Here is an 18,383-nt window from a genome sequence, read left to right on the forward strand (position 1 = left end):
AACAAAGCAAAGAGCAGAATTCTGTGTGCTTCAGGAGATGAGACTTTGGCCTGTTCAGGAATAGATACGCTTGGAAGAGTTATTTGAGTGGTGGGGTCTAGGAAAGAGAGGGACCCAGGAAAACTGGTTTTGACTATTTTTAATGTTATTTTTAGTTTCTTAGGGTCACTTCTTTTTGCTGTAGAGGAGCACATCCAAATGAACAGGAAATCAAGCAAAAGCAGCAGGAAGCCTATATGAGCAAGTTGCTCCAGGCAAACCTCAGACAAAGGAAGCAATGTAAGAGGTGAAAGCTGAGACAGGTGTTCTAGACAGAATATGGAGGGGCTGTCCAAGCATGCAGGGGTGGCATTAGGGAGGAAAAGAAAAATCTGCTTGGAGTTGAATCTAGTAAGGAATGTGAAGCACAACAGGGAGGACTTTTGCAGATGGATGAGCAGCAATAAGAAGGCTAGAGAGGGTGTGAACCTGTTATGAAATTAGCAGGGAACCTGGAAGTAAGATATGGAAAAGGCTTCCTTATTTTGGTCTTTACTAGTAAGACTTGTTTTCATGGATCCCTTCTGTGTACGAAATTTCCCTGGATCTTTTAACTGCTGGTTGGATCTCTGTGTTATGACTAAAAATGATGCCCCCTGGTGAACTAGGAGCAAAATAGAAAGTACTTCAGACTTCTTACGCCCCCTGATTCTTACCTGATTAATGTCTGCTGAGGATTTGAGAGATACTATTCTGCATTCCCCTTTGGAGCCTCTAGCATAGGAATGGCGTGGACCTATTAAAATGAGCCCAACAGAGAACCATGAAGGCCATCAGAGGTCAGAACCACATCCCCTATGAAGACAGGCTGAGGGAGCTGGCCTTGATCAGCCTCAAGAGAAGGTTCTGGGGAGACCTCATTGCAACCTTACAGTTCCTGGAGGGGGCCTACAGGACAGATGGGGGAAGGCTCTTTGTCAGGGAATGTAGTGATAAAACAGATGGCAGTGTCTTTAAACTAAAAGAGGAGATTTAGATTAGACGTTAAGAAAAAAGTCTTTATGTAAATGCTGAAGAAGGAATGGCGAGGTTATGTAAAGAAGTTGTGGATGCCCCATCCCATGGAAGCCATTCAAGTCTAGGTTGGATGGGGTCCTGGGCGGCTGATCTAATGGGGGGCAACTGTCCCCATGGCAGGGGGTTGGAACTGGGTGATCTTTAGGTCTCTCCCAACCTAAACCATTCTGGGACTTTGTAGTTTTTTTCTTGAATGACTTTACTTGCCATGAAGCAGTTTTATCTTACTTGAGAAGACTCAGTCAACTTGGATTTGAATGGGTATCTAATTTCATACTTGTCTTTGTTTACAGTGGTCTGATCATGTGGTATAGAACTAACCTTTGTGTTCTGCTCTTGCTCTGTTCACTGTTGCTTTCCATTAGGTTTTATTCATATGTATGAGTATGTACGGCCAAGTAGTCCTGCTTGCTGACACTGTATTTGAGCTGGTCAGGAGTACCTGGGTTCCTATTTTGTTTCCACCTTAGCCAGAACAAATAAGAGTTGATCTGTGATCATCCCATCAGAGGAGCTGGTTGCTTTTGTGCTGTGGGGTCACTGTGTGAAGAAGAGGAGGAACTTAGAGGTTCAGAGAGCATCGTAGTGCTTCAAGTCTGTAGCTTTGGGTATGGAGAGCATACTGTTGCTCACAGATATGGTGACATGTTTGATGGGGGATGTGAAAAATTGCCCAGGTCAGCATGCTGACTGTCTCAGTTAACCCAGACCTTCAGTTGCCCTTTATCTCTTGAGGAAAGGTATTTGCTTCCTGCAGACTGTTCTGACATGTGGCGGGTAGCTTAGCCCTTGTCAGAGCAGAACCTGGACAGGAGGTTGATGCTGAGGGGCAGTGTTGCCAAGCAACTAACTGCAGCTGGGATTTGGTAAAAACGGTTCTGTTTCTCAGAGCTGTGCCTGTCTCTGATTTTTGTGGAAGAAAATGGATATGCTGATGAGGGCTGAGGAGTTGTGCTTCCTTGCATGGCTGGGGAAATGATTTTGGTTTTTTATTTGATCAGTGTTTGGTTATTGATTGCCATACCCTTCTTGTATACTAGCTCATTTTTAAGCAGGAGGGAACAGGAATTTTTGATGCAATTTTAGTCAAGTACTTAAACAGTTAAAGCTTTATGGCATAGGACTTCCTTAGTAGGATGAAAGGCTGTAGTAGTCCTATAGGAATCTCTGCAAAAGGAAGTGGAAATGATTCACTGTGTGTAACCTGTTCTTCCTGAATGCACTGGGACTCGCAGGTAGATTCAAAGTGAGGTAGTGAGTGGTTACTGGGGTGTAGTAATAATGTTAAATAAGCTTTTTAGGAAAAAAAAAAAAAAAAAAGAAGTTTTTCTCTTGTGTCACATAAATCTGGTTACAGCAAAGAACACTGCTTAACAGGAAATTTCCTTCCACTCATGTTTAGCTGATAACATGGTACATTTGTGTGTTGATGTTCCAGCATGACAGACAATCATTTTGCCAAATTCGTTTGAATTGTATTTCATCTAATGTCATCTCAGAGAAGAAACTCCATAGTTTCATGAAACGAGAAGATACCTTTGAGAGAAAATGCAAAGCTCATTTCAGCTTTATCTGGGGTGATATGTTCTGATTAGATATAAATAAGTTTTCTCTTTTTTGGTTTTGTTAACCATGGGGTGGTCAAATACCAAGTTGTTGAAAGGTTATGGGAACATACCTTAGAGGTGTTTAAGACAACTGAATAAAGCCCTGAGTAGCCTGATCTAATTAGAAATGCTTGCAGCATCAGACTGGTATGAAGGACCTCATGAGGCTTATTCCTAATTTTCACTTAAATTACTTTGATTTTCATTCACTGGCTGAGCAAATACAGCAGCTGTATCTCTTAAAAAGCAAGTGTTAAGCATCTCGTAGAGCAGTATTTGTACCACATGTTTTGTGGGTTGGTCTCCAGAAAAGCTTGGTTCTCTCTTGTTTCTTCCCTTGTTCTTTCCTTAAGTTCATACCTTGAAGTGCACAGCATGTGCTGCTCTGGAGTTTAGTAGTATTGTTACAGGAGAATTTGGGGATTATCCAAGAGTGAGATGGCATTTATCTAGTAAGAAATTCCTGTGCCTGAGCTACAGTGTGTTACTGTAGCCCCCTACAGTAGCTCAGTAGAAGATAAGAGTGAGTGGTGCAGCATTACTGTCTGCATACTTTGTTTAAACTGCAGAGGAGGTGAGCAAAAAAAAAATAGGTATGTATGTGGGGAGAAAGATGGGTGAGTATACTGTTGTGGTGAATGGATGTTATGGGTAATGCCATTAGCACTCAGCTACTTGCTTGTTGCCCCTTGGGACGGAGGAGAGAACCAGAAGAGTAGAAGTGAGAATACTCATTGGACAAAGGTGGTTTAACAAACAAAGCAAAAGCTTCATATGCAAACAAGTCAGTGTCACTGAAAAATTATGGGGAAGGTTGTCCTGGAGGATATTGAAAGGGTAATTTAAGAACAAAGCTGTTATCTAGCGTAGTCAACATGAATTCATCAAGGGAAAATCCTGCTTTAGTAATCTGACTACCTATGATAGTCACATGCTTGACAGATGAAGAGCAGGTAGTGGATGTAATCTTTCTGGATTTCAAACCTTCACAGTATCCTGGTCAGACTGTCCAACTCTGAGTTGAACAAATTCATGCTGTGCTGGCTGATGAACTGGCTGAATCTCAGAACCCAAAGGGCTGTAGTAAATGGGGCTACATCTGCCTTCTGGACAGTGGTGTTCCCTAGGGCTCAGTACAATTGCCAATTCTGTTCAGCATTTTCATCAGTGTTGAAAAAATGGAATGAAATGCATCCTCAGCAAGTTTGCTGATGATACTAAATGAGGAGATGCTGTTAACTCCTTTGAATAACAAGAGAACTTGCAGAGGGATCTAGATACCTTGGAGCATTGGACAGTCAGCAACAGCATGTTTAAACAGATGTTTAGCCATTTCTAGGAAAGCAGGACTTCAAATGTAATGGTTACTTGGAAGACATGCCACAGTCACAGATATCCCCCAACTTCCTCCTCCTTTCCTCAATTTTATTGCTGGGCTGATTTCATATGCTATAGGATATCCTTTTGGTCTGTTTGGGTGAGCTGTCCTGTACCTGTCCCCACACAAAGTCTTTTAATCCTGCAGTCTCCTTAGTGGCAGGGCAGCGTGAGAAATATAAAAGACCTCTGACACAACTCAAACATCGGTGTGTTATCAACACTGTTTTGGTCTCAAATCCAAAACAGCAGCACAAGATCTGCAATGAAGAAATTCAGTGTGCTAGAGAAAGTTGGTACAAGAGAGTGGCCAGTGTGAAGGCTTGAATTTGGCACTCTGCTTTGTATCTACAAACTTCAGTCTCTTACTAGAAAACAGTGCAGAGAGAAAATAGAGGTTCATGTGGAGAGGTTATGGTGGTGCATTTGCTGGCTCTGTAGTGCAGCATAAAGAAGGAGGGAGAGCATCTCCAGTGCATGAAGTCTGTGTAGAGGCTGTGTAGTTCAGGGGGTGCTTTCTGGACAGTTTCCTTTTCAGTTGTATTTGAGTAAAAATGGTAGAGAGGAGCTAATTAATACAACTACTGGATAGATAATCTGGTAGATAAAGTTTATCTTTCACTCTTGTTTGTTTATAACAAGTAGACTGTATTATAAATGTGTGCTGCAAGCAAGCCTTATTTCTGAGGTTTTTGTCTTGATTAAAGAAAGAATTCAGTTGCTGGCTGAGGCTTTGCAGCAGGTGCTTGTGGGACCTTTGTGTTGTGCTGGCTGCAGGGGGCACTCGCTGTGTCCCAACAGAGTAGCACAGATTTACATATATGTGTATATATATATATGTGTGTGTAGTTCTTATCAGTGGTACTTTCAATGCTTTGCTATTAACCTATGAAAACATTTTTGTAAGGTCACAGTTCCCTATGTTTTTATTTCTGCATATGAAAGGAATATAAGTTGTTCACTTAAAAACAGTAAGCCTTTCAGTAGTTCCTTGCTGACAAGGGAAAAACTGTAGTCAGGACCAGTTCCAGAAGCCTCTTACTGAAATGTGAAAATGCAACATAACCTTGTCTTTACAGAAAATAGCAGATGCTGCTAAGAGGAAGTGAGAGCTTGCACACTTCTTTTCTTGCAGCTTGAACTCTGACATGAGCAGTGCCTTCTCTTTGAGCCAAGAGGCTGAATGAAATCAGAGATCTGCTCCTTAGCCAAATCCAGATTTGATTCCTAAGGCTGCTGGCTTGTTGAATGTGACCAGGTTGGCACCTGTGACAACATCTGATGTGAAAGAGCTGTGACTTTACTTTCCATAGGGTACGCTGTGGTGTGCTGCCATTCTGCAAGACTGAGAGCACTGCTGTGGAAACATCCCATATGCTCTGCTTATGCTCTCTGTTTGTGCTGGGTGAGGAGCTCGAGCTGGCAGGCAAGGTAGCTCTGTCAGTTCTAATAGCTGGTTGTGGGCCTGCTTGCCTGGAGATGGTGAGAGTGACTGGGGAAATCTGTGATGGGACGTACTGAGTTTGGAAAGTGATGCTTTAAGGGAAGATTTATGACAATTCACTGAGATAAAAATGACATGTTGTTTTTAAAAAGTGTTAAAAACATTCCTAATGAAAATATTGTCATCTTACAGATAGGGTGTATAGGAGACCTTGTGATATTTCGGGGAACAAATCCTCAAAAAGGCCATCTTGATCTCAGTTTTTTCCTAATATCACTTGAATCAGTGATGTATGGGATGTGTGTATGTGTATTAGTTCACACTGAGCTTGGAAATACTGTACTTTTATTGTTTGATAACTTAGATTTCATGTCATATGATCACCTAATCTTTGGTAAATTTTTAAATTTTTTTTTAGTTTTGGAAAAGCAAACATCTCACAGTCTTATTCAGTCAAACTCATGTTTCTAATATGTGACTGTTAGTGAGGCTGAAATATTTTGGTTCCATCTGTTGTGTCCTTGTTGTATTACTTGAATATATCCTAGAGTTAAAGTAGTTGTAATTTGGATTTTAATTTGTTATTGTTGAAGCTGTATGTGATTATCAAGTAAATCAACTGTGTATACTAAATTTTGTGGCTTAAACAGAACTGAAAGAACTTCCATTCTAGTTGAGGCCCCCTTTTATATTGTATGTTGTAGAAATAGGGTACTGACTGCATTTGAAACACATTAAACAATTATTGCTGCTACTGAAGTAGGTGTTAGTGGGCTGAAATGGAACAGGCTGATAGGGATTTCACTGAGTTCCAGGGGAAAGGACAGCCTGTGCAGGGAGACAGTACTTTGGTGTGGCTTTTGCAGTTAAGATGGCTTTCATGAAAATTGGTTGTTCAGATGGAAGAGACAAAGTATTGGGAATTCTGTCCTTGAAACTCTACAGCAATTACCAGATTTTGGCTAAAAATACCCGCGCTGTGCATCCAAGTCTTGTTTTTCCAATGTTCTTGCAATAAATCCTGAGCTGTACAATTCTTAGCCATTACCGAGCTGAGCTCTTAGCAGTGTGTAATTGCTTTTATTGCTGACCTTCAGCACGACCTCATGTTGCTGAGTTCAATTTTATTTAAAACTACCAAAAACTGCTCCTTGTGTTTGAAGTCTCCCCAGGCTTTTCTTCATGTAGCAAGTTTTAAGTTTCTGCTTGAATTCTGGCCTTGATTGTGTGACAAAACTGCTGAAAATCTTGTTTTGGGAAGAATTCCACTTCAGAGAAGGGCAAGAGATTTCTACTAACTACTTTAAATGAGGAGATCTTTAAGGTCCCTTCCAACCCAAATTGTTTTATGGTTCTGCATATTTGTTCAAGCTACAGATATTTGTTGCCTTTTTTATATAAAAGAGCATTTTGTTGCCTATGCAGATGTTCACGTCTGAAAGGCACATGAAGGCAGTGCTTGGATAAAGCACGGAGGTAAAGAATGAATTCCTCCTCTACTGCATAGGAAAAAAATGAGCTTAGTGTGGGGAAACGGAGTGACATAAAAATGTGCTACAGGTGAAAATCAGAAACTAAATGAGTGGAACAGATAGTAGGTAAATAGTCTCATATCAGTACTTTCTAAAGACCAAAGACTCAAGGTCTTTGAAGAACATTTTATTTAAGAGTAAAGATTCTTGTGGAGTTGTTCTTGCACAGTTTCTTAGCTGAAAGATCTTTAAAAATCTTGATAGACCTCACATGTTCTTTCTAAGAAGGTCTGGTTTTTAATTCATTAAATCCGACATTTTTCTTCCTGGCTTCTTCCTCCTATTTTGAAGACTTAACTGATTCAGTAGACCTTATTAACGCTGCACTTAAGGTTTTTGTGTGTTTGTTCTGGGGTGTTTTTTCTTGCTGTTTGTTTTTGAGCACGTGTGACGGGTTACACACAGTAGGAGATGGTGAGTAGGATTCCACTTCTTTCGGGAGGACTGAGCAGCTTCCAGTGAAGCTGGTGAGAGATCTTTGAAACAGCAGGATTGTACTGAAAATACTTGACTGTATGGCTTTTGAGCATCTTAGTCTCCCCTTGGCCTAATCTCTGTCTCTAGTGTTTTGACAGGAGGTATTCAGAGGAGTCGCTTTGGTTCTGCTTGTGCTTTTGTTCTTCCCTGTTGCCCCATGGAACTCGTGTTAGCCATTCTTTTTCATGAAATCATAGGCTGTCCCAAGTTGGAAGGGAGCTTCAAGGATCAATCCTTGCACATATGACCACTCAAAAATCAAACTGTGTTTCTGAGAGTATTGTCCCAATGCTTGCTGAACTCTGCTAAACACAGCTGCCTGTTTGTTTTCCTTTCCTTCTCTGTATCTGGTGTATAAGAACGCTTGCCTTCTGTTGGTGATCTTTATCTGGAACTCAGCTTGGATAAATGTTTCTGGAAAACTTTGATTGATAACTCATTAAAGTCTCTAGCAGAAGGCTGCTTGTGCTGTCTGAATACACTGAGAAGTAATGCAGAGAGAGCACTGCGTGTCCGTACTCTGATAGCAGCCTCTGGGATTTTGGTATATCTTTGGCAAAAAGGTGACTTTTGTAGGAACTGGCTGGCAATGAGCAGACCAGTAAATCTTCTTGCAGTTAACTCGCTTTTCCACAAGATGGAGCCAGTTATTCGACAAATAAAGTGTCAGCCGGTGTTTCTCCTATTTGGCAAAAGAGAAGGGAATTAAAGTTACTACCGTGGATTTCCTGGTCAGAGCAGAGTGAAAGGATAAATCACAGAATTGTGTCTGGCAGAAGATGTAGGTGATGTTGGCCCCAGATAAGTTTGCTACAGATTATTTCGAGAATGCAAAGCACTGAGAGCACTGTTATGTGTAATTGGTTTCCTTCCTTGTAGAATTGCTACTCGGTATCTGTAGGGATGTAGAGCATAAGCAAATTGAAGTGTAATACAAAAACCACTTGGATGTGGTGCTCAGGGACATGATTTAGCAGAGGGCTGTTAGAGTTAGGGTAGTATGGTTAGGTTGTGGTTGGACTCGATGATCTTCAAGGTCTTTTCCAACCTGGGCGATTCTATGATTCTGTGATTCTAAATCTTATTTAAAGTGAAAACCTTGACAAGCATTTGTCACTGACATCAAGTTTTAAATAAGGAAAACTTACTAATTTCCATGCTACCTATTTAAAGGCGCATAGTCCAAAGGATTTAGAGTAGCTTGTTGAGATGTAAAACAGCCACCTTCCCTTTGACAGTGAATGCAGAAATGTAAGGCCACGTCCTTGTGCGTTTTACTGCAGTTCTCACCTCTTTGCTCTTTGTAAGTTAAGATGTTCAGTAAGTGTGGGCAGCACCTCTGCTGCAGCCAAATAAATATTTCCGTGTTAACCTGCTACTCCAGCAGCTGAGCAGGTAGTGGTGGTGAAGGGAAGGAAACTTAAGCCTTAGGCTTCCTATAACAGATGTACTTTGGCTTGTGTTTTCTTGTATGATGCACTAAACCAGACTCAGCATTGTCTTTGCTGTTGTTGTTGCCTGAAGAGTTAGATTAGCTGTACCCACAAAAACTTGTATGTATAAGTTGCAGTTACATTAGTTACATTAACAGGGAGCATCAGCAATGCTGGTATTTTTTACTGCTGCCTAATTGATCTACTTTCTTATTAGAAAGTAGAAGGAGAAGAGCATTTTGCCCAACGTGAGCTGTGGGAATAGGGAAGAAAGAGATGTAAGGGGCACATTAAAAACATGCAAGGAACTAGTCCAGTTTTGATATTTCTTCCCATATTATTTAAAGTGATAGCCCAAAAAGGGAAAAGTGCAAAGATTCTGAAATCTGTTTAGAGAAGAGCGTGTGGTTCAACAGAATATCTAAAAATGATGCTTGCTGATCACAAAATTCACCCTCTGAAATGCGTTTTGTAATACAAGAGTGTTGTGTGAAGATGGATAACTTTTTCAGCAGTTTAAAAATTGGGTTTAAATCAGCTTCTGTGAAGACTTGTGCTTAAAATTTGTCATGGACTTTCAAGGTCTTTATGTTTAGGCTGAAAAAAGCTCAAGTCTGATTTTGAGATGTTCTCATCTTTTCAGTAGCTGGAGATATTTTTGCGAATAGGGAGAATGTTCTGCACAATAACAGTAGTGACAGGGAAGTTTACTGGAAGTGGGGGAAAAAACCTCTCTTCAGCATGTTTCTTAAATTTACAAGTTATCTGTCAATTCTGAATGCTGAAGATAGGCCAGAAAATGCTGAGTCTTGTGGCTGTGTCATTCTGAAGCCTCAATGGTCCCTTAAATACTCAAATGTATCACAGTTGGGGCTGTTCAGGAACTCAAGGTTGTGTAACCATGGGTTCCTCCTCTTCACCCTGGGATTTTACTGCTGAGCTCACAGTGGTACAGTGCGTGTGACACTGACACAGCTGCAGGGCTGCTGGGAAGAAAGCAAACTATTCCAGCCAGACCCAGTACAGTGGGAAACACCACTTGTGTTTCTCCATTTAGCAGGACATTGGAGAATCTTGATTAATTTACATGAACATATAAATATCTCAAATAGAAGGTTTTTTTGTTAAGATTTTACAGGTTTTTTTTCTCAGGTTTGTCAGGACTGTTACACTACTTAGTCTGCTACTCTGTTGCTTTAAGAAGTTTTATTTCACTGAGTTATTTCTTAAATAAAGTTAATGAACATCTGAGAATAACAAAACTGTTCCTTTTCAAGAGAATAGTAACTATGGTATGTTATGATTTCACTGTTTGCTAACAAAATTTTAGGTTAGCAATCTTCGTCCCAACTTATTGTAATAGACCTCAGACATGCAGAGCCCCCATTCTGATTGCATCTTATCAAAGGAGAATGTATGCATATGGGATACGATAGCTGAAAAAGTCTGAGGAACAGGGAACCAGGCAGTTGGCCTGAAGAGCAATGCCTAGCTCACAGACCGATGGGATGTGTAGTTGTAGTAGTCCAGCCACGATTACAAATAAACACAATGATAGTGGCAGTGTGAACACCGTGAGGGGCAAAAATACGATACACTACAGATAAAAAATATGATGCATAGATACTACAGATAAATGTGTCCTGTCATCGTAGTAACACAGTGAGGGTGACTGTATTAAGCACCTGCACAAACAGTTACGTTATCTATAACAGGGTGGCTAAGGAAGTATGTAGAGTAAGTTTTTTGCTGTATTCAACAACTTTAGCTGAAACTCGATTAATATTTTGAGGCAGGTAGCCTGCAAAACTCCCTTCTAGTATGCTAAAACTAGTGTGTGTTGGTAGTGGGGTTTTCCTGTGCTCTAGCTATGTATGTAGTCCTTGGTGGGGTGGGGGAAATGATAGATCAAGAGGTTGCTGGCTTTTGTGCTGTTCCAATATTTGTATTCCAAATAGCCTTACTGTTAGTTCTTACCTAACTAGAGTTAGTTTCCCCATTGAAGATGGAGTGTGGTGTGGTTTGACAATGTTGGTTTCAGTGAGTAATTGTTAGCTCTCTTGACCCCTGAAATCTAACTTTATGATGGTAGCAATTACTTCTAAAACTGCCAGATATCTTAATACTTACGATTTTGGAGGTCAAATAGTGAACATAAGGTAGTCTGACTTGCTGAGATCATGAACAACACAAATTAAAAGCAAAGTGTCTACCCAGAACATAACTATTAAGTGGAAAGCCTTCTGCAGTAAAGACAGGGCTGTGTGAATGTGTGTTGGGATTTTGTACAGCAATTCCAAAGAATGGAGGCTAACTGAAAGGATTTCTTTCTTCCTTGTTTTTGCTAATGCTGAACAGTGCTTGTGCATTGCCAAGACATTTCCCTTCCCATCTTCCTCCTCTCAAGTGAGAGAGGTGAATGGACAAGAAACTGAGAGGAGACAAGTAACTGCTGACACTGACTGACTATTCCATTACCAGTGTTGTGTTGTGCATTTAAAGTTCAAGGGTAAGAGATGGAAGCAGGGACATTGGTGTTCATGGTGTTACTTTCAAAAGCAGCTGTAAGGCTGAAGCCCTGCTTTCCAGCAGGTGGCTCACCTTCTACATGCTGGTAGGAGGTAATGAGTAGATCCCTCTTCCTGCTTTGCTTGTGCGCACAGCTTTGGTTTCACCTGCTAAACTGTCATTATCTGTAAGTTTTCTCACTTTTCCTTTGCCTTCATTCTGTATCACAGAAGAGCAAGTGAACAACCCTGTATTAGGCTGTCTGTTGTGGATTGATTCTAGCCAGTCCTAATCTAAAGATAGGAGAAGGAGGCACGATTTTCTAGGTCCAAGGAACGTATTTATATACTGCGTTAATTATAATAATGCACAGTGCTTCAGTTATGGTTGTGGTCTGGATGTGCATCTGTCCTTACCATGGGGGAAGATAATTGCTCTAAACACTTTCCATCTTTTTCACTGTGCTTTCCTGCTTCTGACAGTTAATTATTTAATCGCTTTATTCCTTAGTGTTCAGAACTTGATGGAGTTTAAAGCAGTGCCTTTAAGGCTGGTGGTGTTGAGAGGTGAGATAAAAAAAAAAAAGAGTTAAGAGAATATCACAGAATATCACAGAATCACAGAATATCCTGAGTTAGAAAGGATCCCAAAGGATCACTAAGTCCAACCTCTACTCCACACAGCACCACCCAAAATCAAACCCTATGTGGGAGAGTATTGTCCAAATACTGATTGAACTCTGGCAGCTCGGGGCCATGTCCATTGCTCTGGGCAGCCTGTTCCATGCCCACCAACCTCTGATGCAGAACCTTTCCCTGACCCCCAGCTCTCCCTTTCTTGACACAACTCCATGCCATTCCCTCAGGCCCTGTCACTGCCCCTCCGCTCCCTGTGAGGAGCTGCAGTCGCCATGAGGCCTCCCCTCAGTTCCTCTGCTCTGGGCTGAGCAAACTGGGGACCTCAGTGCTTCTCACATATCTTCCCCTCCAGACCCCTCGCCATCTCTGTAGCCCTCCACTGGACGCTCTCTGGTAGTTTTATGTCGTTCTCATATTGCGGTGCCCAAACCTTCACACAGCGCTCAAGTTGAGGCCACACAGTGCATAGCGGAGGCTTTTGATCTTGTTTAAAGTTCATGCAGTTGGTGATTGCCAAGCCCTCTCTTTTGTCAAGATCTTTCTGCAAGGTATCTCCTTCCTCAGGGGAGTCAACAGCTCCTCCTGTCTTAGTATCATCTACAATTTTACTTAATATGCATTTGAGTTTGAGTCATAAATTGCACTCAAAAAAAAAACCCAACCTCGTAAAAACATTAAAGAGAATTTTAAAAGGCATTTGACTTGAAATTACTGCAGTCAAATAACCCAAGTGGAGCTAGACTTGATTCTCTTACAGGTGTGTTTGGGATTTCAGGACAGCATACTGTATATAAGTCTGTCTCATCATGCCAGCACAGCTGAGAAACAATGGTAAAGTTCATAAATTGTCTGGATGCTGGAATACATCATGGGTATTTTGATCATTTGACTTTGTAAATGCCTGTATAATTGCTCCCCAAGAGCTCGCGTGCTAGTGTTTTGGAGTCTGTGCGTATATAGGTATTAAAGGATTTGTTTCATTAATATAAGATTACTCTGCATTTAATTTCAAGCTAGTTACACATGCTTTTCTTAGTAGGTTTTTAATTGGAGAGATAGGGGTATCTTCTGATTTTTGCTGATCTTTGCAGTTGATGCATAGCCATATAAGCGTTATTCGAAGCGTAAACAAAATCTTACTGCTACTCATAAGCCAGCTTCTAAAAGTTTCTTTGGGGTGTGTTTTCCAGCTAACTGAAATGTTATATGATGCCAGTTTTAAGTAGAAAGTCATAAATAAAATGGCTGACCACATTAGCAGTAATTAGATGTCTTGGAGAAGGAGCTGTCAGCCTTTTTTCAGATGTCCTTTTGTTTAGAATAGAATAATGCAAAAGAAAATCGTCACAGTATATGGAATTTTGAAATTAACTAATATATTTTCACATTTCCCTTAGGTCCACGATGGGCTTCATGGAACACTGGTGTTTTTATTTGCATCAGATGTGCTGGAATACATCGAAATCTTGGGGTCCATATATCAAGAGTCAAATCTGTCAACTTGGACCAGTGGACATCTGAGCAAATACAGGTAAAATGCTGATGTGTTTTCAAATTGGAAGGAATTCTAGGAATATTTTTGAAAGCATTGAGTTTATTGTGTTTTACAAGCAAAGGATAGAGACAGGAGATATACGGTGATTTTTCAAATGTTTTAGGGCAACTGTTCAACAAGATAACTTACTACCTCTGCACAGACAGGAGAATTACATGATCAAAAAAAGATACCTGTGGTTTTTAGGAGATGTATTTAAGAGTATTCTACCTTCCCTTCCTTTCATATGTGGTTCTATATTAATGAAGTATTGCATGTACTCTTTAGATCTTCTGATTGTAAGCAGAGGATGTCCTTTATAGACAGTGCAAGAGATTTTTCAGTTTTCATTCCATGGGACTGAACAGATTTTAGTCAGCTATAACCAATTCACAAATACCTACTATATTATTTAAACAATTTTGTGAATAATTTTGTTACGTAATTTGAACTCCTCTCAAGTGAGGATCAGAAATACTCATGATCATAAGAATCTGTGGTATGCTGAATGAGTCTGAGAAGCTGAAGCTTGCTAAGTGCAATAATTGTGGGACAGTAAAGTACTTTAAAACCTGCAGCGTCATTCAGTCACACCTTTAGCGTTCTGACTGTATCAAGTAGATACTTGGAAATATGCAAGGGTCATGAACTAACTGTTTTCTACAACATTTCCTTAGTGCATGCAAGAAATGGGAAATACTAAAGCAAGACTACTCTATGAAGCAAATCTACCAGAGAACTTTCGAAGACCTCAAACAGATCAGTATCCTTTTTGCTTTAGTTTTCATGTTGAAATTATTTTAAATGCAATTTAGATGTTATTACTATTTCAAGAAAATTCTCCATTTGGCAACTCATTATTTCATTGATACTGGCATGTAAGAAAAAGCAGTAGAAGTTGGGAACAGTTCAGAAAAGGTTTAAATTGCTTCAGTTATAGCAAATCTACTTTGCAATGAGATTTGGCAAGCCTCATTTATTTTTACTGTCAAAAGAAGTGACTGCATAAATTCCATATATGTAGGAAGTTGGAGCGATACCAGGGAGCTCTCAATTCTGTCTTTGTCTTGAATAACTGCCAGCTAAAGTTAGAAGAATTTGAACAAGATATAATAAGCTGAGTGGTAATGTGAAATAAGTCACTGGATCTTACACAAGTGAAGAACAGATTTCTTTCTCCAGATTCACTGTATGGTTTTCAGAAGTTGCAGTGTATGTACTCTGTGAATTGTATGAGCACAGACGATTAGCACGGGAATTTCTGAATAAACCAGACATCTGTCAGCTGCCACTTATGCTGCTGTGTGTTTATCACCAGGTATCTGGAAGAGGAGGGGTTGGAGTAAAAATTATCTGCTACAAATAATTCATTTTCTTCAAAAATAATCTTTCTTAAATGTATGGAATCGGTTGTAAAATTTATAGTAGTGTTAATTTAGATTTGAATTGAGCTTCTGATTTAGAGATGGTACTCCACAGGTAGGATTTGCTTCACTTGATCTTACTGGAACTCTTCATTATAATGAGATCTTAAACCTTACTGTTAATCGAGCTGAATCTTTTCTTGCTCTCATAGGTCTAATATAGGCAATGGAGGCTGACAAACCGACTTAGCTTTAACTGGATCTGAATTTTCTCCATCTCTATATAAAAGCAATTTTGATTCTTCTGTTTATTAGATAGTATGCTTGACATGCTATGTATCAAGAGATTTTCTTTTAAATGGTTGCAGGCGTAATTATAATGTGCATTTGAGCAAATCTGACGAGTTTCTGATATTCCAGTAACTTTTGAGTTAAATGTGCCTAGGCATAATTAAAACAAACAAACCTGGAACTACATAGCACAGTACTTTTCCAGCTGTAATACTGTAAAACTTGATATCTATCATAAGACTGAAGTGCTTAGATTAAAACTTATTTAAAACTTGACGATGTACATTTTGTACTGCAGCTAACTTGAATGTAATGGTGTTATTGCAGGAGAACTAATAATGCTGTGCTTGAAGCTTTTGTTCTGAGTAAAGCCCAAAGTAGCTTTGTTGCACAGTAAATCTCTGGCAACTGAGAAAATCATCACTTTTGCCTTTCCAGGCTTATTTAAAACTTTTTGTTAACACTGGAGATAATAATTTAGTCTTTTGTCAGTTTCTAAAGGTGACATTTTAAACTGAGTTTATTTAATTTCACGTGTCCTCTTTATTAAAAAATACAGTACTGGGAAAGAGGATGGTGACGTTTTCTGGTTTAACTCTCTTCCCTTCAGTTTTGGCAGCTGTATAACTGCTTGACATTGGTGACAAGCTGCTGTGATACGGATTTCTCTGTGCCATTCATTTTTGATGTTTTGTATCAGAATAAAATCATCGTTGTCTTGCAAGTATTCTGCTTGTTAACATTCATAATATTCTGAATCATCTTTTGGGTGAACTGTGAAAACCCATTGCTATATATCGATTGAATTTGTATATATTATTCCATGCTAGCTTTTAGTTTCCTGTAGTACTGGGATGTACTCATACTTCTGCTTTTGAGGAAGCTGAGTGGAGACATAGGAAACTTAGAGGAGGAAAATCTCTGATAAAAATCCCCCAGTCACTTCTACTTCTTTACCACAAGACTGACCTTTCTGGGCATGTTTTCATCTTCTCTTGTGCCTGGCAGGAGACCTCTGAGCATCATCTTGATGTTTGTATGTGGGCACTAGTTTCCTCTTGTTTGAAAGTGTTTTTGTTCCAAGAGCAGGTTAGATCTTTTCTTTTGGTCTCTTCATTCTTCTTTTGCCTTTGAAATCAGATTTGGCATCTGTGTTAAATTCTGCTAATAAAAGCTCAGGAGGTTACTGACCAAAGGAAACTTTGTTGGTGTTCAAAAATTCATGTATGTTGATGTGGGTTACCTTGAATGCATAATACACAACTGAATACCCCAGAGTAATAGCATCCTGAAAAAAATCAACCTTGTGAAACGTGAAGACTTCTGATTGTGTTAATACTTTTAAAATTCACACTTTATAACTGCCCCATATATCAAGTGTTCAGTCTGAGAAACTGGAAAAAAAAAATTTCTCCCTCTTGTCCTCACACTTAATTTATGCATTACAGCAAGTAATTTGTAATGCAAATTGAAAATAGCATTTCTGAGGTAATTCTGTTTATTCTTAATTAAATATGAAAAATTATGAGTAGTGCATACTCTGTGGCTTCCATTCATTTGCTATTTATTTTTCACCTTGATTTTGGGCAAAATGTCAGTCCTTCAGTACGTGTGAAGAGCCACGTGTATATAGCTATCTGAATACTGATATTTCAGAGTGCATGAGGTACTCTGTAGGATGCAAATACATTTGAAAAGAGGTATGAAAGTGTAGGGGAACTGTGAGGTCAGGGCTTGAACTGGTCACTGAGCACCTGGTGAAGGGGTGTGATTGGCCCAGGGAACACAGGTACGTTGTTCCACAAGAAGAGGTGGGCCCAGGATGGAGCTATGCTGGGTTCATGTAAGGGCCAGCCACTAAAGGGAGAGTGTCTGTCGGGTCTAGGCTGCTTTCTGACAAGTAGTGCTGAAGAGAAGAGAGCCCCTTCACGACAGCTGTGTGAGTTGTATTCTTCTTTCTGGATATGAGTACTGGTCTGCCTGTGAATACTTGGTGTTGCCAAGAACCTGTCAGAAGCAATTTTGCTTCTTCGTAAGCAGAACAGAAAGAATATTTTGTTATTGCAGCTTTTTATGAAGCAGGTGTTTAGGTGGTGCTTGCATACCACTTGAAACTGTTATTGTTGAAGATAAAATTTGATGTGCAGAAGGAAGGAACTGAGTGTAGTAGTGTAGTGAGCTCCCTGCTAATCTTAAGAGATTGTGAATGGAACTGAAGTATTTTTCCCTTGACTGAGGGGAAAAAAATATGCAATGAAAAGATGCAATGAACCTCAGCTTCCATAGTTGAAACTTTGATTTCAAAATTGGATGATATTGCTGAACAGATTAGTTAAAATTTATTTTACAGGTACTGCAGAGTCAGCGTTAGTGAAGTTAAAATATTCACTCTATTTTGGATGAGCTACTTTATTGGGCTGAGATAATGCTTAAAGAAAATAGCTAGTGCCCTATCTTTGCTTGAGCTAATGAGTTGTATGTTCTGGTTTCAGTTATGTTTGTGCAACTTCTCTGTTCAAATTGAAAAACAGAGATATACATTTCTTTTGAAGAGCAAGTGTTTTTTCCAAGTTATGATCATAAACTGTGCTTTAATTACTTGCTCTACATGAGTACCTTTGTTGCAGGTTTTTGCAGTGCTGCAGCTTATAAATACTAACTGCAAATATCATGGCTGTGGAGCACTTGGCTACTTCTAGTATATCCTTCTGATATTGTTTCATTACACGATTAAACTGATTAATTTTCTGCAGTGAAAGGATGCACTTTTTTGATGATGAAGTAGTAACTCTGTAGAGTGCTTTCTGTTTTGTTGTTTATTATTTATTGTGATTGAGTGAACAGAATCTGCTGCAGTTCCTTGATCTGAATAACCCGTCTGCCTTTTAGGTTACTGGTGCTGTTTTCTGAACACGTTTTCCTTAAATTAGCTATTTTCAGAGCCGTGGAATTTTTCATCAGGGATAAATATGAAAAGAAGAAGTATTACGATAAAAATGCAGCTAATGCCTTCAATGTAAGTAAACATTTTTGCTAAGAATTCTGTCACTTTTACTTGAAAGTTATATGAAAGAAATATAGAAAACGTTGCCTGTGTTAAAATGTCCTTTGTGTTAGAAAAC

The 18,383-nt window shown here is 39.5% G+C and overlaps 1 protein-coding gene across 2 annotated transcripts in view; it reads left to right on the plus strand.

Annotated features, from left to right (window-relative positions):
• Positions 1–18,383, plus strand: part of SMAP1 (small ArfGAP 1) — a 94,578-nt gene that overhangs the window by 10,527 nt on the left and 65,668 nt on the right. For both annotated transcript variants that reach the window (XM_042810710.1, XM_042810719.1), the window contains exons 2-4: positions 13,470–13,603; positions 14,284–14,369; positions 18,202–18,277. In XM_042810710.1, the coding sequence (XP_042666644.1) occupies positions 13,470–13,603; positions 14,284–14,369; positions 18,202–18,277 (296 nt within the window). The remainder of the gene's footprint in view (positions 1–13,469; positions 13,604–14,283; positions 14,370–18,201; positions 18,278–18,383) is intronic.

This window comes from Centrocercus urophasianus, unplaced genomic scaffold, assembly GCF_019232065.1.
Source record: "Centrocercus urophasianus isolate 14NV4802_14NV808 unplaced genomic scaffold, USGS_Curo_1.0 seq_10, whole genome shotgun sequence".
Lineage (NCBI taxonomy): Eukaryota > Metazoa > Chordata > Aves > Galliformes > Phasianidae > Centrocercus > Centrocercus urophasianus.